Below are 20,747 nucleotides of genomic sequence, written 5' to 3'. Positions count from 1 at the left end.
TCCAGGCAGCCTAACCTGGAAAGTTGAAAGAATTTGTAGTGCGAGGGAACTCCGGCCAGGTTCCAATGATATCTAGGGCACGCACAGGCACTGTGTTGCAGTCTCAAGCAGGTGAACCAAAGTTTTCTACCTCCAGCTTTAACTTACCCCTCTCAGCCCTGTGCTCTTCTATATACAATGCTGCCACCATTCATTAGCTTCAATCTCTCAGTGTTGCAAGTTTCATATACTATCACTTTGTGCCGGGTGAACAGAATAGGCATCCTTCTTCAACAAAAGATTTACTGCTTAAAGAGCTGCTAATTTAGGTAGGTTCTACCTCCTTATGTCAATTTTATAACAGTTAAAAGCCCCATGACTGAGCTGAAGATTTCACCTGCCTTGCCATTTGAGAGGCCTGAAGGCATCCTAGTGTCTCTTTGCTGCCTTCAGCAAATCCGAAGCACTGCTTCCAAGATGAAGTTGTGCAAGGACACTTACCCAGAGCTTTGAGTAGCTGCAGTGCTACTGCATTCTTGGCTTTCTCATGGGCCTCCAAGCCAGAACGTTCTGGCTTGATCCAGATAAACCCACTGAAAGGTGATGGATATTTAGGTATCACCACTTGATACCAGAACTGTAACCATCCTTCATGATTCTTTTGCATACATTTTGTAAGAAATACAGGGAGCCCCAGATGCCGTTCCTTGCATTGCAAATTCAGGTAGTCCAGCACACTGCCCACTGCGGGTTGCACAGGCCCAGAAGGTGCTTTGTAGGGGACATCTCTGTGGGGGAAATTGGGTGGTGGAATCTCTGGAAAGCCCTGAACGGAGGCACTGTGGAGTTCCTGTTTTGTATTTGGTTTTAGCCAATCCACTTCAATGTCATCTCCACAGAGGCACAAACTACCTGCAGAACAGAAGAAACCATTTAAAATTTGATTCAAATATAGGCCTCTCCTCACAGTATTCCACCTGCAATTTACAGCAACGCAGGAAAAAATAAAAGTAGACTACATATGAAAGAGACAGCTTAGAAATATATATTTATACGAATTGCATTGCTTGCATAATTTGAGTTTGTATGTATGCACTAGTGATAGCTCCAAAGTTCTCATCTACATTAGTTCTCATAGTGGTTAATATTGTCACTGAAATTTCCACGAAGGTGAAATTGACAGGTAACTAGGTGACCAGTGCCACTTAATAATAATAATTTTATTATTTATACCCCTCCCAGCCACTCTGGGCGGCTTCCAGAAAAATATATTTTTAAAATAAAAAAGCCAAACATTAAAAACTTCCTGATATATGGATGCCTTCAGATGTCTTCTAAAAGTTGTGTAAATTCTTTATCTCCTTGACATCTGAAGGGAGGGCATTCCACAGGGAGGGTGCCACTGCCAGAAGACCCTCGGAAGTGACCCTCAGTGTCTGGGCTGAATGATGGGGGTGGAGTTTGGCCCCTGTACTTGAGTGGTGGATACAATGAAGAGCCAGCTGCACCCCATGCTCCCAGCCTCTATTGCCTATGGTACATGAGACTTTACTGCTATATTTATGAGACAAACCTTCCACAAGCGCTTTCCTAGCGATTGCAGCAGCCTGGTGGGAGCTGTATTTCACCTCTGCCAACTGCCTCTCCCTTCTGAAAGGGCTTGGGTGCAAGGAAACACTCAGGACTCCGGCAGTAAGTTCCTGCAGCATTGGAAGAAGGTGTCCCTCTCTCACAGAGAGAGACAAACCATCAATGGAGAGCTCGCACTTGTCAGTACTTTTGCAGACCAAAATGGGGTGGCCGGCCTGGATTTCAAAGGCATTGAGCACGGCTATAGCATCCTGGGCACTGCGTCTGTTTGCGTATTTCGCATAGGCAAAGCCACGGTTAAGCCCGCTGAACGTCATCATGAGACGAAATTCATACAGCCTCCCAACACTCTGGAAGAGAGGAATTAGTTTATCCTCATATATATCCTGTGGAATCTTCCCTATGAAAATCTCAGAGCCAGGTGGTGGAACGCTGCCAGTCCAACCTGCGGAAAAAGAAAAAGAAGATGCATAATTGACTTGTCTTTTTTAAAAAATGTTCCATACAAGGAAAACAGAGCTCAGCAGTTGTACAGAAAAGAAAAATATGTATCTGAAGAAGTGTGCATGCACACGAAAGCTCATACCAAGAACTAACTTTGTTGGTCTTTAAAGTGCTACTGGAAGGAATTTTTTTTGTTTTGAGAAAAGAAAAATAGCAGCTGATGGTTGTCATTTTAGATTTCCAAGAAAGGAATCAAATTAAATTGTCTCTCCATAAGGTTCCATGAGTTAATGGAGGGCGAAAACAATGCTTGATTGTCTTAAAGTAAATAAAATAATTCCATCTCTTAACCGTCTTGTCTTTTATACCAGCTTCATCCCCATACAAGATTCTACAGCAAAGGGAAAGACTTCAGGCAGTAGCGGACATGAATACAGACCTTTAGTTTTTAGCAATTTTTATTACAATTCTGTACAATAAACATGTAAAATAGAAAGACTTCATGGAACTTCTATGGGCTTGGGCATTAGCAGGGAAATCCAGGCTCCCCTCGCCCACTTTGGGGGGACAACAGCTTGAGAGATTTCCAGGAACCAGTAATGACAAATGAAAGGTGGTAACCTTTCAACTGCCTCCAAGCAGCTGAAGTACATACAAGTATTTCTAAAAGTGATCCTTGGGTCACAGATCTGTGTATCCCAGGCGGATAATCTTCCACTTACCTGGTGGGGGGCCACCGTATTTCCTCTGGCCATTGATCTGTACCAGTTTGATTCCCGTCTCTTCCACCCAAGCCAGAAGGGCAGCTTTTTTAGCCTGGTTTACTTCTTCGCTCCACGCAGGAGAAGACATCTACAAACACAACATGGAATCAGGGGGGGCCTTGGGCAGTGGCGTAGCGTGGGTTGTCAGCACCCAGGGCAAGGAAAGTAATTTGCGCCCCCTAACCCTAACCCTCAGATGTTGCGCCCGCCCCCCCCCCCGCACCCCCACGCTACGCCACTGGCCTTGGGTCATCTTCCGTAATTTGGCACCCCCAAGCGTATATTCTCCAAAATGGATCTTCTCGATCCAGCTCCCCTGATGGCACTAAGGGAGGCCCATACTCAGGTCCTTCCAAAAGCAGCAGCCCAGAAACGACGAAGCTTTTGCTCAGCAGCCCCAAGAAGTAGAGCGTTGTTTCTGGAGCACCGGGGGAACATTCAAGGCACTTCGGAGTCACGACGACCCCAGCGCTGCACTAACAAGCCGCTCGCACTTCGGCAACGGGGCTTCGCTTTGGGGGGAAGGCGTGCAACTAACCCGGCCAGCTTCGGCCATTGAAGAAGGGAATGCCCCTCCTGGGCGCGTCCTCCACGCGGGCGGATTCCGAGCCCGGAGCGCAGAAGTTGAGCAGATTTTGAAGCAGCAAAAGCCTAATCGGGTTTTTCTTTTTTTGGGGGGTGGGAGGTGGGGAAACCGGACCAGTATCTCAGTAATCAATCGTGGCCAAGAGCGGTCTCGCAAAGACACGTGTCAGTCGTGAAACACTGCGCACCCCTTATTTCAGAAACCAAGAACCTGTTCCCAATTCCTTCGGAGCATTTTTGGGGAGCGGGGGGGGGGGGAGTCCCTTTGCACGAGAGGACCTCGTGCCGCGCAGCCGACTCCCCCCGCATAACATTGAACTTGCATTGCGAGGGAGGGAAGAAGCGACGGCGGCGCTCCAAAGTCTTTAAGCGCCACGAGATTCGCTCCCGGGTAATAAGAGCATCCGCAGATCCGTGTTTGCGCCAGGCGAGCTCCCCGCCCGCCCAAGAACTAGATTTGGCTCAGACAGACTCCCCCCCCCCCATTTCTCTTCCCTCCTACTGGAAAAAGCTAAGAGGCTTCAGTCTACCAACCTGCGCGCCATCCATAGCGCCCTTCTCGGCCAACGCCTTCCCAGCCACACCCTCCTCTCTGGCGGGGGCGGCCGCTCCTTTTCTAGCCCCGGGGGTTGCTCCCCGCCCACTTTCCTCTGCTGATTGGTAGATTAACAACCCGCCCCCGGGGCGGGGGTCCTTCCTGGTCAGCGGATCCCTTGCGCGAAGCCCGCCCTTCTCTTCGCTTCGACCCCGAGATCGTTCCCACCACTTTCCAATCCTCTGATTAGCTAGCCCACACCATTCACACGTGACGCAGCCAAGTAGTAGCGGACTGGGGCCATAAGCGCGCCTTGCATAGGGCCGGCGGCCTGCTAAGTTTAGCCGCCAGGAGGTTTTTTTTAGCCTTGGGGTTTTTTTCAGTAATAAAGACGCACAGGACCGCATTTAAAAAATATTCTGAGCTGCTGGTGGGCTATTTATTGAACAGCCTTATGTTGCTAACGCGGCAAATTGGGAGGGTTTCTTTTGTTGGTGGTGGCAAAGGCTGAAACGTTAACTTCTCCCCTCCCATATAATACAGAAATTCAACAGGTGACTATTTTCTAGGGAGAAAAATTTCATCAATGTCTCACACTTCCCGGTGGCACAGCCTGCCACCATTGTTGTGCTGACCAGAGAGAGAACTCCTTTGAAGGACTCATTCCGCATGCAATCCACTATGTGTGAAAGACACCTTCACCCAATATTTAATGATTAAGGAGAACAGGAGGCAGAGATAAGCCTGACAAGCTGTGAAAACTCCAGGAATATTTGCAGGCTAGAGATTGTCCACACCTGAGTAGAGCACCATTATTGTTAACTGAAATACCTGTGAATCACTCACAAAGGCTTCACCAACTTCACTATTCTGCCCAGTCCACACCAGTACCTCCCTTTAAATATATCATGGTAAAGATTGTAAGGGTTGCTGTTGCTTACTTTTAGCTGCACCAATCTGGAGCTCAACTTTAAGACAAGCAATTTTCATACAAGTTTGGCTGGGCACAGGGCCCATGTTCACTCTTTTGAAAACTTTGGCTATTCTTCTGTTATTTTGTTTAGGGAGAAGTAAGCAGTTCCTGTGAGTAATAATAGGGCTATCAGGTCTGCTCCTGAGGCAACACCTGGCCAAAGCTAAAACCAATTACTTGACATGCAGAGGATTGGTAAAATAGAACCCTTCTGTGAAATGTGCTTAATTTGAGAAATGCAATGGTGGCTGCGCATCATGTTTGTGTAGCTGAAAGGGAAAACATGAACACAGCAGAAAGCATGGGGTTGTAATAAGCTTTATTAATATAATGCTGACAGATGAAGTCAGAATAGGGAGAGTGCATAGACCAGAATGCTGAAAGTGTCATGTACTCTCCCTGGGTAAACACCAAGATGCTCACAGAGCAGATGGTGTTCCCTAGAAAACAACTCAAAAGGTTCTTTTGAATTATTTTATAGGAGCAACTTTAAAAATAAAATAAAATAATGTCCTGTCACTCCTCAAATCCAGTGAAAAGAAGCTTCATGGTAAAATAAATACAGCTTTGAGGACCCCCCCCCCCACGTCCAGGGATATATTATGAGCAAAATGGGCATTATGTTTTGGGTCTCAGCAAATTTTCCCAAGGGAATCCGGAGAAAACCTCTAGGGAAGACACGTTCGTCTCTTGATTTCCTCAATAATTCCTTCTCTGCGAACATTCACCTGCAAAGCAGAAACATGAGTAAGCTACAAAACACTTGTCTCTCACTCCCTATCCCAGTGCACACGCCCCCAACAGCCTACTGAAATATCCCCCAACACAATGGCTTAGTTTGTACAATACAGTAAGCCCAGCTGTACCTTACTGGGGCCATGCAACTGTGTGGGCTCCCAGAAGAGAGCTTGCAGAGCCGCTTTGCTGCACCTCAACCCTTCGCTAAGCGAAGCTTTGGCTTAGCCTGTCATCGTGGTTAAGCTCTCTCTCTGCTCCTTAATCACCAACTATAGCCAAGAACAAGCCAAGAGTTTGACTTCCTTTGACATGTGAATCAGGCCAGTGTATTCTGTGTTATAATAAACCTCTAGCTACCTTTTGCTCTATTAAATTGAATTTGCAATTTTTCTATCCCTTTAAAGTTGCAGATTGCTTGCAACTTGACGGCAGAAGGTTTATCAAGTCCTCAGCTGGCTCCCTCATTTGCCATAATATTTTACACTATTCAAGTCTATATGCGCCTTGAATGACTACTTTTACATTGCTTTTTCTTGGATGTCACAGAATGGGGGGGGGGGTTTTAGTCAGAGCCTAGCAAGATAAGATCTCCTGTGGTTTTGCAACTGTGTGTGAGAGAAATCCTAGACAGGGGGGGGGGGGAGAGAAGCGGAAATCTGCCTTCCAAACCAAGTTGAAGAAAGTTTTATTGCCTTTCCCCCCCCTCTCCTCCATGTCTCAGAGATCAATTAAAAGCTATGAAGAGATCAGACCTCCTCACCCTGTCCTTTTTTGGAAACAGGAGGTTTTGCCATGCTTAAACAATTTAAATGGCAAGTTCACAAGATAAGCCAAATTAGTCGTATTTCCTTGCTCTGTAGCTAAGAACTATTACTCCTCAAATGGAACATACACTGCACTTTCAGTACTGCAGTCTTTCAAGAGCATGATTCACCTTGTCCTGCCCTATGAAATAGTCACTGGCAACACCACCAGTACAGGTGTAAGGAAGGCAGGATGGAAAAGTGGTCAGACAGACCTCTTTGTGCATTTGGATGAAGTTAGTTGTGAGATTAAGCAAGAATGCATATGATTAATATATACTTTAAGTGTCTAATATCTAGGTTCCCATATAGTTTGTATTCTCGAACTGTTAAGCAGTTCCCTTGGCTTTCTGTTATCCAACATAGCTGCTGTGGCTGGCCAAACAAGATCAGGAAAGAAAAACAAACATTTGAATTATTGGGTTAGCAAGGAATGTATTGCTGTCTCCAAAATATATGTGGAACTGGCCTGAAAAACAAGTTGTAATTGCTTAAATTAGAATAAAGTGTGATGTACCTCATTCAATACAAAGGAGCCAGTAAGAGCTCCTTTATCTTTGGATTAGATAATTCACACTTTATTCTATACTTCTCTAATCTTACCACTTCTTATCTCCTGCCTTTGAATGACTTAACTGAATAGCATCAGTGAACCTGAGTAGTAGCAAACAACAAGAACACTAAATTTGACCCCAGGGCAGACCTGATAACACTTGAGAACCAGTGAGATAGTTGTTCTAATGCTGGAAAAGATTGAAATCTCTACTCCAGCCATATAGCTCAATGGGTGATAACTGGCCAGACACTGTCTCTCAGTTGAACTTATCTCACAGGATTGTTGAGAAGATAAAATGAAGTGGGGAGAACTATGTATACTACTTTGAGCTACTTGTAGAAAGGTATAATATAAATGTAATAAATGCATTTACATTTGTGCAGATATAGTTTTATGTTGTGTGCAGAGCCCTTCTGGCTAATAAGACAAAGGAATTCAATTTTTATGAAATTACTCCTGTTTTTAGCTGGACATTAGTTATATTTCTACCCTCAGAGACTTTCTCTTTGCAAAAACCTAAGATGAAGAGCCATGAGTACCTCTTCTCTAGTAGATACATCTCGCAGTTTGACCACTCCATCATTTAGCTCTTGCTCTCCCAGGATGGCAACAAGAGGGATTCCTGTCTCCTCACAGTACTGCAACTGGTTCAGTAGTTTGGGGTTCTTCTTATAAAGCACCTCTGCCTAAAAAGCAGAAAGAAAAAAGTTAGTAGGCCAAGAAAGAGTAACCTCCACTGTTCTTTGCAAGTAGGTTTCAAACCATGGTGTTGGGGGACCATTTAGAAAGCTTATCCAGATTTTCTCAATGAAAAGAACACTGATTGTACATAGGCTTATCTAAAAAGAGGCTATTCATCATTCCCATTCCTCCCCAGCAATCTGGAAATGTATGCCTAGTGTGTTTCCTAGGGCAAACTGTTAGCCCACATGAAATTCAGTAGACTTGACCAATGACCTGTGGGAACCAATCATGACCCCATCAAACATACCCAGAAGCTTCAACACATTGGCTTTCCATGGCAGTTTTAGGGGGTTCTTGGTAGGAGTAATGATGCAAATAATATTTCCTGATGATAGAAAGACTGAAGCCTGTTGTGCTATACACTTGCTACTGGCAGATGCCTCTAAATGCCAGGAATTTATTGCAACCAACACCCAGATTCCCTTATTGCAGAACATAATGATCCTCATAATGCAAACTTAATTAAGATTATACAAAGTCCAAGTCATCACCACTGCATGTTTCAGTTAAGGCTGCAGATCTAGCAGGGTTTTACATTTTTTAAAAAATGAAGGGTATATAATATAAATTCATCTAACTATTTTAGGATGAAGCATTAGGCTATTTAATTAACTACAGGGCAAATCACGCAGCTACATTGCCACAGCTAAGCACCTGTCCCAGGCCACACCCATCCTCAAATGCCTTTCTCTAGGTGCCTCACCCTTTGGAAGTGCCTTGAACTGCAATATTATTTTTTGCTGGCTGCTTGAATGGAGGGTGAATTGTGCATGGGTGTAGCCGGGGGGGGGGCAACTGCCCCCCCAGTTCAAGTAAAACAATAGAAATATTTAACTAACTGACCAATCACGTTGGTTCTGCCCCCCCTTAACAAAAATCCTGACTATGCCCATGTGAATGTGTGTAGGAAGGTCTGGTCCCCCCACCTGTCAAACATACCCCTATTCCTATCATTCATTCCTGCCACATGACAAAGACAGAGGAATAGAAAGAACTCCCCTTCTCCCCACCCCCAATTCTATGACCCCTATTTTGGTCCCAACCCCTTATATACTGCATTCGCACCTTGATCCCAGAATCCCACAGCTCAGAAACAAGCTTTAGCCTCTCTTCAAGGAGTTTCTTCTGAGCAGACGCCACGAGCACCTGGGTCCCGGTTGTCCGGATCTTTTCCTCAGAAGCCTGAAGGTGGAGACAGAGGTTTGAAAAAGATACACAGAAGCACTCTAACAAGAGAATCCCAAAATTCATGTATGCCAGATGATTTCAAGTAGTTACATGAGCTTATTGCACTGTGCAATAGACTATTGAACCATTCCAACAGTACTGCAGAACTATGCTACCCTTGGTACTACAGCAGGCAAACAGGTGCTGTTGTGCATTAGAGACAGGTGTGTTTATAGCAAACCTGTAGATCAGGGGTGTCCAACCCATCAACCACAATCAACAGGTTGATCCCTGGATGATCCCCGGATCCTTATCTCTGCCCCCCTCCCCCCTCGGTCTTTCCCTGCATCGCGTTTAGTGATTGTTCCTTTGTTGTCTCCTGTAGCGCTGTGTTCGTCTGTTAGCGGCTGTGTTGTTGGTGAGCAATTTATTTTAATCCTGGACACTTACTGTTTTAAAAAAGGTCAACAACTTTGGTCTGCCCCCCCCCCTAAAAAAATGGGTAGATCAACATGGGTAGATTTAACCTTTGTTAAAAAACATATATATACCTTTGTTAAAAATATACCTTTGTTAAAAAACCAGAAACTTTTCTGTTAGGAATACTAGGAAATGACATAAAAAAGAAGGATGAGAAGTTGTTTTTCGATGCTATAACAGCGGCAAGAATTTTGGTGGCACAAAAATGGAAACAGGAAGAAATCCCAACGAAAGAAGACTGGAGAATGAAGTTGATGGAATAAGCAGAATTAGACAAGCTAACGGGGAGAATTCGGAACCGGCGAGACCAGAGATTTACCGAGGACTGGAATAAATTTACAGAGCATATTAAGAATATATGTGAAAGTCAATTAACGTTTGTAAGTTTTCAAGAAGCTCTGGGATAATAATGGAAAGAAATATTGTTTTATAATAATTGTTAAGATTAATTTGGTTAAAAAAACAAAACAATATAAATGCAAGAAATGTGAATGATTGTGAAAACATGAACATTTCCAGATAGACTGAAGGAAGTCTGAAAGTGGAAAGATTAGATTTGGATGTATAATTCAAATGGAATGTTTTTTTTCTTTATTATCTATTTTTAAATTTGAAAATTTTACAAATATTTTTTTTTTTAAAAAAAATGGGTAGATCACTGCCAGTCCCCCCCCCCCCAGGAGTAGATCACAGTCTCTTGGGAGTTCGACGTCCAACTACTTTATTCCGAACTTAAAAATGGAAAACGTAATGCTGGTGGTCAACAAAAGAGGTTTAAAGACTGTCTCAAGGAAAATCTAAAAAAATGTAGTATAAACACTGACAACTGGGAAACACTGGCCTGCGAGCACTCCTGTTGGAGAACAGCCTTTACCAAACATAAGAGAAAATGTTCTATTTGTACATACCCTCAAAGAACTTCAAAAAGCTGGTGGGCAAGTGTAACGTATCCTCTGAACTGAATTACGTTTTTCACTTTGTATTTCCATGCAAAGTGATTTTGTGGAGAAGTTTATCCCTCTAAAGTTTTCTAGTTTGGGACTCTGTAACCTGGCATACAGAGTAACCTCTTCCACATTCTGTCTTTTCTAGAGAGTTTAAGCATACACATAACTCTATCCCCATTCCATTGAGACACTGATACAAATCTCATTTAGCCCCCACTCCCTTAAATACTTGTGTAAAGAAACTATGGGGTCAGCTTGGTATGTCTACAACTATGTTGTTCAGCTAAGCTCCAGTTCCTCCAATAATGGATATATTCCTCAACATTTTGGAGGAGCAGGTACTCACATGACAACTTTAGTTGATGTAAAAAGTCTCTCGAAATATACAGTGTACTTAAAAGCTCTTGAGAGTCACATGGCCACAGACTCCAAAACTGACAGAGCTTGTAGTTGTTTGTTGTGAGCTAACCAAACCTTGAGAAAGGGAAAAGCAAGCAGTCCTTACCGCCACTTTTTGTTCCATGATGGAGAAGATCCGTTCAATGCCAACGCTGAATCCAACACAAGGCACTTTCCGCCCCTTGGGGTCAAACATCCCTACTAGTCCATCATAGCGGCCACCTCCAGCTATGCTGCCCACACTAACAGACTCATCTGTTTGGTCACTTTGCTGGAGAACAGCCTCACAGATTACTCCAGTGTAGTAATCCAAGCCACGAGCCAGGCTCAGGTCAAAGGAAACCTGCAAAATAGGATCAGAACCTCCTTAGTGGTCAGAAACACACAGGTGATTAGATAGACCAGGATTAGAATTGCACTGCCCTCACTCACTTGCTCCAAAATGCCGAAAATAGTCAAGTACTCAAACAGCAGCTTCATTTCTTCAAGGCCTTCCCTAGCCAGCTTGTTCTGCGACAGCTTTGGATCTTGGAGCAACTGCTCGATCAGACTCAGCCCACCTGCAGAAGTGATACATGCGGTACGTATTATCCTCTGCAATATATGCATCAGGACCGACAGAAAACCATCTCCTGCCAGAGATCCGTGGTATAAAAATCAGCGCGAATGAACATAAATTGAAAACATATGCAGATGACCTTATGTTGTCATTGGAAGAACCAAAGGAGAGCATCGGCAAAGTTATAAAATTACTAGAAGAATTTGGAAAACTATCGGGATTTAAACTGAACAAAGAAAAAACCAAAATAATGACTAAAAATATGAAAGAAGATATCATAAATGAGCTTGAAAGACAAACTGGAATTAAAATAACCAAAAAAGTAAAATACCTTGGAATTTGGATGACTATGAAAAATATAAATTTGATGGAAAATAATTATAAGAAAACATGGAAAGAGATAATGAAGGACTTGGACACATGGAGCAGATTACATCTCTCGTGGATGGGCAGAATGGCGGCAATTAAAATGAGTTTATTACCCAAATTACTCTTCTTATTCCAGAACATTCCAATAATTAGGGGAATTGCAATATTTAAAGAATGGCAAAGACTACTTTCCAAATTTATTTGGCAGGGAAAAAGACCCAGAATTAAATTTAAACTACTTACAGACCAAAGAGATAGGGGGGGTCTTGCGGTCCCAAATCTGAGGTTATACTATGAGGCCGCATGTCTTTGTTGGGTAAAAGACTGGATCGTCATTAAAAATAGAGAGATGTTAGATCTAGAGGGGTTTAATTTAAGATTCGGTTGGCACGCTTATCTATGGCGAGATAAGGGAAGGGTTCATAAAGGTTTTTCTAACCATATTTTCAGAGGGCCACTACTGGAAGTCTGGGAAAGGAATAAAAAATTGCTGGAGCAGAAGACACCCTGGTGGCTATCACCAATTGATATTTTAACAAATAAAAAATTAAACATTGAGGGGGAACGATGGACGTATGAGGACTTACTAACTAAAACAGAATCCGGGTGGAGGATCAGACCATACGAAGAAATAAAAAATAAGTTGACTGGTTGGATTCAATATCATCAAATAAATTCAATGTGGACGGAAGACAAAAAGATTGGAATAAATGAGAAAAAATCTAGATTCCAGATTGAAATAATAGAAAGTAAAACAAAATTATTATCAAAAATGTATAACCAGTTGCTTGAGTGGGACACCAAGGATGAGGAAGTAAAGGAGGTGATGGTGAGGTGGGCGGTAGATCTAGGGTATAATATAGAGTTTGATAAATGGAAGGCTTTATGGTGTAAAGATATGAACTTTTCGGCATGCACGACACTTAAGGAAAATATGTACAAGATGATGTACAGATGGTACATAACGCCGATAAAATTGTATAAAATTTATAGAACAGGCGACAAACTGTGTTGGAAATGTAAGAGTAAAGAGGGCGAATTTATTCACATGTGGTGGACGTGCGAGATTCTCAAAAAATTCTGGGAATCTATCTATAATGAATTAAAAAAAATTCTCAAATATACATTTCTTAAAAAACCTGAAACCTTCCTGCTGGGGATAATTGGCAAAGATATTAAAGAAGAAGATAGAACCCTTCTTCAATACTCAACAGCGGCCGCTAGAACCCTCATAGCACAGTACTGGAAAACAGCAAAAACCCCAACATTAAAGGAGTGGCAATTTAAATTAATGGATTATTTAGAATTGGCAAAATTGACTCAGAAAATAAGAAATCAAAAACGTACAAAATTTAGTAATGAATGGGATAAATTTAGAATATATATGGAAATAGAGACAAAGGGAAAATCAAAATGTTAATCAGAAATATAGATGTATCTAAAAAAAAAAAAAAATTCACAGTAGGCATGAGTTAACGCTTACTATGTTATAAATTTTATTTTGGAATAGATACAGCAGAAAGATAATTAAGATAACATTATCCGAAATCGAGATAAAGGGAAGTCGATCAATGTTGTTGTAAAATTAATGCAAGTTGTGTTGTTCATGTTGTACGTATTTTATGTTCTTTTTCTTTTCTTTTTTTCTTTTCTTTTTATGTTTATTTCATTTACTTTTGTCTGTTGTATGTCTGTGAAATATATTTATGCAAAACTTAATAAAAAAAAATAAAAAAAAAAACCATCTCCTGCCAACCCAGCTCAACAGTTCTTTCTCACTTCTCTCATCTGATGCAGTTGTGTCTGTTTTAATATGGCTATACTTAGGTTAAATAGAATTTGAGACACTGGAAAGTTAAACCCACAGACTCCTTTGCCCATCAGCTAACTGCTTTAGCCGCAGTTGCCAGGAATCTCCAGAGGGGGTGAGGAGGCTGACCAACCCTTTGGTATTTCAGACTATGTGCCGAGTCAGACATGATGACCTTACAGGAAAATACAATGGCCCGTGTGCTTTTGCTTCCAGACTTTGGATTGTGCTTCTCTTTTGATCAGTATGGAGATATACTTCCCTTCTCCCTGCAATGTGTCCACGGAAATACAAGAGAACAAACAGCATCATTTCCTGTTCCCTGTCCCTCCCCCACTCAGTTGTGTATGCATTGGTGCTAACACAACATCCCTTTCTGTGCCACAGAGATTAAACACTATCTTGAACAGCAGCTAGATGGATTGCATGAGCATGAGATCCCAAGCCCACATGCCTCAGAATAAGAATGACAAAGCTTTCCTTTTTCATACTCACCTCTAAGCTGAACATATTCACCAATATGATCTGCAATCTCTGGCGAGAGACCCTTCTCTCCAACCATCTCACTTCTCACATCATCCCAAGCCATCTGTGTACAGAATGAGAGTTATATGGTCTCTTAATGCTTTAACGAGCCATTTACCCAGTGGTTTTTTTTAACCACTTATAAGAGCCTGGGATAGTTCAGAAGCATTTTCCTTGTCTCATTTCTATTCTGATTCCATGGGACTTCTCTCCATATTTCAAACCCCTATTGGCTAGAAATGAGAAAATCATCTCCAGAACATTCTACACAGTCCCTGAGAGGTGGTGTGCAATAAAAAAGCAACAGCATTACTGCAGAAAAACGTGCCTCATTTGATGGGAGATACACATGAGACATGTACAGGCATTTGCTATAGTGAGTATAGGGCCAGGAGTATATATACAAGCTCTGCCTCGAAACATGCACTGTCCTCCCCTACCCTACCCAGGCCCTGACCTTCCTTATGTTGCACAGGGAAGGTGTGCCTAGAGCTTCTACTTGCAATCAGGGATCCTGATATAGCAAGATCCGTCATCACACAAAACTGTTGAGAGCAGGGCTTCCCACACTCAATTTTGCATTAATTTGAAAAAAGGAGCAGGGAAAGCAAAATATTGTTGTGATGCAAATTAACTAGACACTTGGGATTTTTGATACATGTACTGGAACCTATCCTTTCCACAGGAAACAATACAAAAATGAAATAATATTAGCATTCTGCCTTGGCCTTATTAAGTGTGTACTATTGCATGTGGAACTCTGTGTGCTAACTTGGTCTGCCATATTTGAATGACAGCCCTTTGAAGAGGTAAATAGTGTGATGTGGCAATCCAAGCATTTCAATAGGACAAAAACAGATCCACAAACTGAGCAGTTAAGCTAAGAAGTCAAGGTAATCATTACTCATTACTCCCAGCATGTGGGATCTTAAGAAGACAGAAAGAGTAACTTTAAACTGCGGGTGTCTCAAGTTGTCATGAAATACTAGAATAATGTTAATGGAGCAATTAAAAGAGTAATTATAGAATGAGTGTTGATCTGAAAACTTTATTATACCAAGATATAAACAGTAGCTATTGTGAAATATTAGTCTGAAAGACAGGAGCACTGATAAGCACCTTATTTCCGAGGGTTAAAACAGAAAAACCCTCATGGTCAGCCTAATGGGAAATTGTCCACTGATCCCAGTTGCAGGATCATGCCAAAAAAAACCAGAAGCAAATAAAAAGTACCCCACTACCACTATGGCTCATGATTATGCATTTAGTTATGTAATATTGAATGTTATCTGTAAACTGTTCTATCCTGTTTCCTCTTTTCGTTTAAACGAATTCACAAAAGAACTTATACGCTGATCACTAATGAACCATGTGCTGTAGATATCACTGCAAACGTATTATGCTATTTTTGTGATATACAAATGGCATGAGAAGCCTTGGTCTGTTTATTAGTAGATATTAGTAATATTCCTATGATCCTTGCTTATAAAACCCAATAAATCCCCCCCCCCAAGTTTTTCAAAAAACAAAAGCCCCACCTCCTGCATATGTGTCAACTTCTTCCGGACTTGACAGTTTCGCTGCCACTCATAAATAGCAATTCAGTATCAGTTTCATTCTCAAGGAGCAGGGTTTCAGAAAAGGGGTGAGGGTGAATATTCAATGCTGTACCCACAAGGAAACTTCTTAGGAAGCCTTGAAGACCCTCTTTTCTCTGATTACCATAAGTGTTGGCTTCCTAGACCCAGCCAGCAGCCCCCAACACACTAGTTATGAGGGAGGGCCAAAAACGTCTTCTGGTAGCCTTAGGTGCCCAACTTTTTCTTACTTTCTTTCTTTTTATCATACACTTTGATATTTTCTCTATGGTCACACCATGGGAAATGCAGTGGGATGTCAATGTATTTCCATGTTTACCAAACACTTGAGCCATGGTAAAAATAGTATTTATTATCCTGATGTCCTTACCTTGTCTAACTTGTCCACAGCAGAGCAGATGGACCGGAATTTGCTCTCTGGAACTCCACATACTGCAAACATCCCATCAAGGATACGACGGTCGTTGACCTGCAGGGAAATTGGTTTTTTTTTCCATGGAGCAATTCATGGTTCATGCTTCTGCATGTTATTACCTCTGAGGGGCAGGAGAAAGATGAGGCCGTTGGATGGGCAGCTGCCTCTGGCTCACTTTCCTCCCTCAAGAAAGCTAAGTAAATTTTTGTGGGGGGGGGGAGGTCCCTGAAATACTGTAACTGAAAACCAATAGGAGTTGGTATTGAAGTACTGAAACTGAAATCAATAGGAGATACATGTGCACATGTATCTTGTGGAAACATTATCTCACTCATGGCAGAACTGAACACAGCCCTCCTCTTTCTTTCTACAGTATGGAGAAGACACCAGCATTGAGATAATTAGTAACAATCTAACTCTGAAATGGGCCTTTTCTGCAGTGGCTCCCTGCTTGTGGGATGCTCTCCCCAGGAAAGCTCATTACGTATCTTTAGGCACCAGGCAAAAACATTCCTCTTCTCCCATGCCTTTGGCTAATTAAACAATCTATGGCCTATCAACAGTCTATCTATAGTCTATCAAGGTATATATACAATGTAAGTGATTTATGTTTGTCACGGCTAAAATGGCCGCTGTTTCTTTAATGCGAATAAAGCTGGGTCAGCATGACTCAGCGGTCTGCACCAAGTTGTATATATAAGTGAGAAATGTTAGTTTGTTGCTGAGGCTGGTGTTTGGGTTGGTTGGTGCTGGTGTGTGGAGTTATTCAGTCGTGTTTTGCACAAAGACTTTTAAGAATAAAACTCTGCAAGGATATTCTCGTGGACTCTTTTTGTGCCGACAAGGGTCCGAGGACCAGGCTGAAGAGGCAAAGGGAGGTCAGAACCTTTTCCTCCTTTTTTTTGCTTTTTACAAACACTGACAATGTTTACTAGGACAATTCTGGTAAGGGACCTGCAAATACAAATAAGGAAAAAGCAACAAAAGCTGGGGAAATTAATTATTTCTAATCAAACTAAGGAAGCACAATGAATATATACTGAAAAACTAAGACAAAACCAACTGTGCTTCTCATTTTATGTTCACAGCAAAGGACAAGATAAATAGAATATTATTTTGTGTACATTCTGGATAAAACTGCTCTAGATTTCTAGACTTGTTCTCACCTTGATAACAAATGCTCCTATTTGTAGGGCACTCAGGATCTCATGAATAATCTTCAGGCACTCCGCATCAGGAATCATGGGGTCATACTGGCCAGCAATGTCAAAATCCTGGGGCACAAATTGCAGATGTGAAAATCCTTAAAGCATAAAGCATCCACCTGAGTGACAGGTGGGCTGAGTGACATATAGGCTGCTTGATACATAGTTCACATCTTCCCCAAGTCTTGACAGCCCAGCAAGGCAGTTAAGTCGTTTAAACCAATTTTAACATTGTATATTTATATTCTTGTAACCTGCCTTGGAACTCTATGGTGAAGGGCAGGTAAGAAATAATAGCACCATGGACTGTCAGTCATTTGGGATTTGGAACAAGGCACACATTCAAGTATATTTAATCAGATCAAGGTACCCACAAATATAAAAAGGTGCCAAAGATGATTAAAAAATGTTGAGGCAAATCAAGGCTGAGAAAGCATAGTGAATGTATGCAGACAAATTAAGACAAAGTGTCAGTTAACTGCACTTTGGTGGCAGCTGGTAAACAAGCATGTAGGCACAGCAGTGTATCATTTATACAGCACCATTTATGAACATACAAAGCAGCATATCAACAGAAAGGAGATAAAAGCCCAGTTCAGACATTATGCTTGAACAGAGTACTACAACATGGGGTGAGGGGCTTGCTTGCTTGTTTTGGCTCTGCTTGCTCCACCCCTGACTTACTGCCACTGAGTCCACTTAAAAGTGTTCTCCAGGTTTCCTGCTGTGAAATTTCATGGCTGAATGCACTTAAAAACAAAAGAACTGGAATCCGTAGAATTCCAAAAAACTCTAGAAGAAAGGAAATCTGGAAAGGAAACCCCAGACTGTGCTACAGGGAGTTTTCCATCTTCTCCCTCCAGGCAGGGATCTTTCCCTTATTTCTGTAAGGCAGCCCTTCCCTCCATTCCTGAAGCAGCTGATCGTCAGTTGACAGCCTAGCCACTATAGCGACTATATCTTTTTAGGCAGCTGTTCCAGGTCCTCCTATGGTTGTCAGTCAAAATGAAAACAATTACTTGTGTGTCCCACTACCTTTAAGGTATTTTCATCAGGCTTTCACTGAATCAAGGGAAGTAATCCTGTAGAAAAAGGGCAGGGGGGGTTGAGGATAACTACAAACACTCTGGGTGTTACATTACTGTTTTTTAAGCTCTGGAAGCAATTCAGGCATGAGAAAGACATGACAGCCAACTACAGGGGGAAATAGGAAAGGCACCAGCTGGGTCTGACTAGGAGAAGGAAGTAGAGCAAAAATGTTATATGCAGCACGAGAAGGGAGGAACAAGCAGGAAACCAGTTAAGAGCCATATACACTTTAAGGCCATCCTACAGATACTCACACACTGGTAGAACTCTCTGTATCGACCTTTTGTCATGGCTGGGTTGTCCCGCCTGTAGACCTTAGCAATATGGTAACGTTTAATATTGGTAATTTTGTTCATAGCCAGAAAACGAGCAAATGGAACCTGAGAAGAGAAGGCTAAGGAAAACATCTAAAATCATAATGTATATAATTCAACCTATACTACTGGATGCATTTGATCTAGTGGGTTGAAATGAGCTGAAGAAATGACTTGGCATCTGCTAGCTGACATCAGGAGGCAAAAAGAACAAGATGTGTAAATGAATAGAAGCAATGGGGCACATTCACTTTTGAAAAGATTATACTTCTTTAAATGAGGCACACCATTAAAAAAATATATGCAAATACTCCTAAAAATTGAGAGCAACAATGGTTCCTGTGATTCAGCATCAACTGTGACCTCCTCTTTCAAAAAATAGGACTGTACAAAACCTGCTAGTCTGCATGACCCAACGTACACCTATTACCTCAATTTTTACACATCGTTGCCTGTTTCCATGCTTGTGACAAAGTGACAAACAAAAAAACTGTGTGTTTTTTAAAAAAGAATTGTGCCATGAAAATGATGTTCCAAAAGTTTCTGAATCTACTTAGCTTGAGTAATAAAAAACCTGCATTTTTTAATTGGAGTAAGTGCAGATGTTCCTCGTCTGCTGAAGAGCAGTTTTCTGCCCAAGCTAGGAGCATGGGATTTAAGGATACAGTTAAATCATAGCGAAGAGATAGGAGCTCTCCCCCCTGATCTTTCAGATCATAGATCAGCTTGGAATCTTCTCCATACTTCCCTGTCAAAGTTTCCTAAAAAGTAAGGGGTGGGAGAGGGGGGTAGAAAAAATAAAACAAATCAAAGGCAAGTAGAGTTATGGTAAACAATAGGTTTTTATAGGGCAAAACAAATGCATATTCAGGCAAATTTGCTCTTATAAAGCCGTAAGGCTTTCCACCCAACTTTTCTTCTTCCCTATGAAAGTGCCCCTTACAAAATGTATATAACAGAAACCAACACAATAATAAACTAAAAAAATGTAAAACTGACACTGCAATCCTATACATACCTAGTCAGAAGTCTCACTGGGTTCAGTGTGACATTCCTGAGGTGTAGGACTGCAGCTTAAGTGTAGGAAGTAATTCCACAGGAAGGAAATTCAGGGTGACACTAGCTCTTTAAAACATTTCTTTATTCCCCCTTCTGGTGTTATTATGTTTTAGAACTTGAAATCTATGTCTGACTTCTGGACTAACGTTTGCCACTTCTACCAGTACCTTTCCTCAGTTGCCCTATTCCCCCTGCTGCCCCATCTCACCTTTAGTTCAAATACTGGAGTATCTATTGTCTCAGCTCCATGGCGTTTGAAGCAATCGATGATGACGCTGAAGACTCTGTCTCTGATTGCCATCTGCTTGGGACTGTAATCCCTGGTACCCTGAAAGTCCAGAACAGAAGACAACTTGATGGACTTCTGTTCCATTGAACACATGCTATGTTCAGGCAAAGTGAACAGAGAAGGTCGGCAAAGTGGTGCACCATTTTCAGCACTCAGTAATGTGAAGAAATTCCATGACAACTCTTCTAGAACATGGTGCTGGAGGATCTTACCTGGGCAGAAAGGCAAAAGAATTTGTGGTTTAAGAAAAGGTTTTAAAGTTATGACTTTGCCCTAGGATTCCCCACCCCAAAACAGGGTCATGTACCACCAATGGCCCTAAGGGGAGGATCCTCATGAATATTATATTTTTATTTTCCTTATAAGCTGCCTTGCTTTTTGTCCCCCTGACAAGGCAGCCAAAATGTAAACAGATATCAGTCAGAAGGAAGAAGTCTGTTACTTTGTTCTAGGGTGGAAGACCTACATGTGGAGGTCTATTCCTGATAAGAATGCAAATAAGCAATTCGACATTCTTGTAAGCCACCTTGTATATATATTGAAAAAGTTGAGATGCTTAATCAAACTATAAAATCAGCACTAAAGTGCAGGTAACTCATAGATAAAACCAGCAAGCTTTAAAACAACTATATATTATATAGTCTAAATTAATTAAAAATAGTCTGCTAACTATTTTTCTCCAGTTTGCATTGGGGCTTTATGATGCTGTGTTCAGCAATTGCTTTCCTTCCTGCAGGTTTTAAATGTCATTGTTTTTATTTTAATAATTTAGAATCTTAAAATCTTATACTGTTACATGTGACAGTTGAGG

The 20,747-nt window shown here is 41.7% G+C and overlaps 2 protein-coding genes and 1 long non-coding RNA gene across 4 annotated transcripts in view; all 3 read right to left on the bottom strand.

Annotated features, from left to right (window-relative positions):
• Positions 1 to 4,056, bottom strand: part of DND1 (DND microRNA-mediated repression inhibitor 1) — a 92,654-nt gene extending 88,598 nt beyond the window's left edge. For both annotated transcript variants that reach the window (XR_014170077.1, XM_081917885.1), the window contains exons 1-4: positions 3,897 to 4,056; positions 2,736 to 2,865; positions 1,553 to 2,014; positions 481 to 891 (exon numbers count right to left, since the gene is read on the bottom strand). Coding sequence is in view for 1 of the 2 variants with exons in the window: in XM_081917885.1 (XP_081774011.1) it covers positions 481 to 891; positions 1,553 to 2,014; positions 2,736 to 2,865; positions 3,897 to 3,911 (1,018 nt within the window). In the remaining variant the exon portion in view is untranslated. The remainder of the gene's footprint in view (positions 1 to 480; positions 892 to 1,552; positions 2,015 to 2,735; positions 2,866 to 3,896) is intronic.
• A 1,116-nt stretch (positions 4,057 to 5,172) lies between these two features.
• Positions 5,173 to 20,747, bottom strand: part of HARS1 (histidyl-tRNA synthetase 1) — a 38,725-nt gene continuing 23,150 nt past the window's right edge. Inside the window, exons 3-13 of the mRNA XM_081917855.1 lie at positions 19,856 to 19,975; positions 19,254 to 19,349; positions 18,529 to 18,654; positions 17,147 to 17,254; positions 15,936 to 16,034; positions 13,938 to 14,031; positions 11,137 to 11,264; positions 10,811 to 11,047; positions 8,777 to 8,893; positions 7,507 to 7,653; positions 5,173 to 5,598 (exon numbers count right to left, since the gene is read on the bottom strand). Of these exons, the coding sequence (XP_081773981.1) occupies positions 5,539 to 5,598; positions 7,507 to 7,653; positions 8,777 to 8,893; positions 10,811 to 11,047; positions 11,137 to 11,264; positions 13,938 to 14,031; positions 15,936 to 16,034; positions 17,147 to 17,254; positions 18,529 to 18,654; positions 19,254 to 19,349; positions 19,856 to 19,975 (1,332 nt within the window). The 3' untranslated portion in view covers positions 5,173 to 5,538. The remainder of the gene's footprint in view (positions 5,599 to 7,506; positions 7,654 to 8,776; positions 8,894 to 10,810; positions 11,048 to 11,136; positions 11,265 to 13,937; positions 14,032 to 15,935; positions 16,035 to 17,146; positions 17,255 to 18,528; positions 18,655 to 19,253; positions 19,350 to 19,855; positions 19,976 to 20,747) is intronic.
• LOC309373637 lies at positions 6,310 to 7,500 on the bottom strand. The gene is made up of 2 exons (XR_014170117.1): positions 6,431 to 7,500; positions 6,310 to 6,360 (listed from the first exon to the last, which is right to left on the bottom strand). It is a non-coding gene; the product is annotated as an uncharacterized lncRNA (long non-coding RNA).

This window comes from Podarcis melisellensis (assembly GCF_964234715.1).
Source record: "Podarcis melisellensis genome assembly, chromosome: 7".
Classification (NCBI taxonomy): domain Eukaryota; kingdom Metazoa; phylum Chordata; class Lepidosauria; order Squamata; family Lacertidae; genus Podarcis; species Podarcis melisellensis.
The sequence above is the reverse complement of the archived record's forward strand: the minus strand, read 5'-3'. Positions and strand labels throughout refer to the sequence as shown.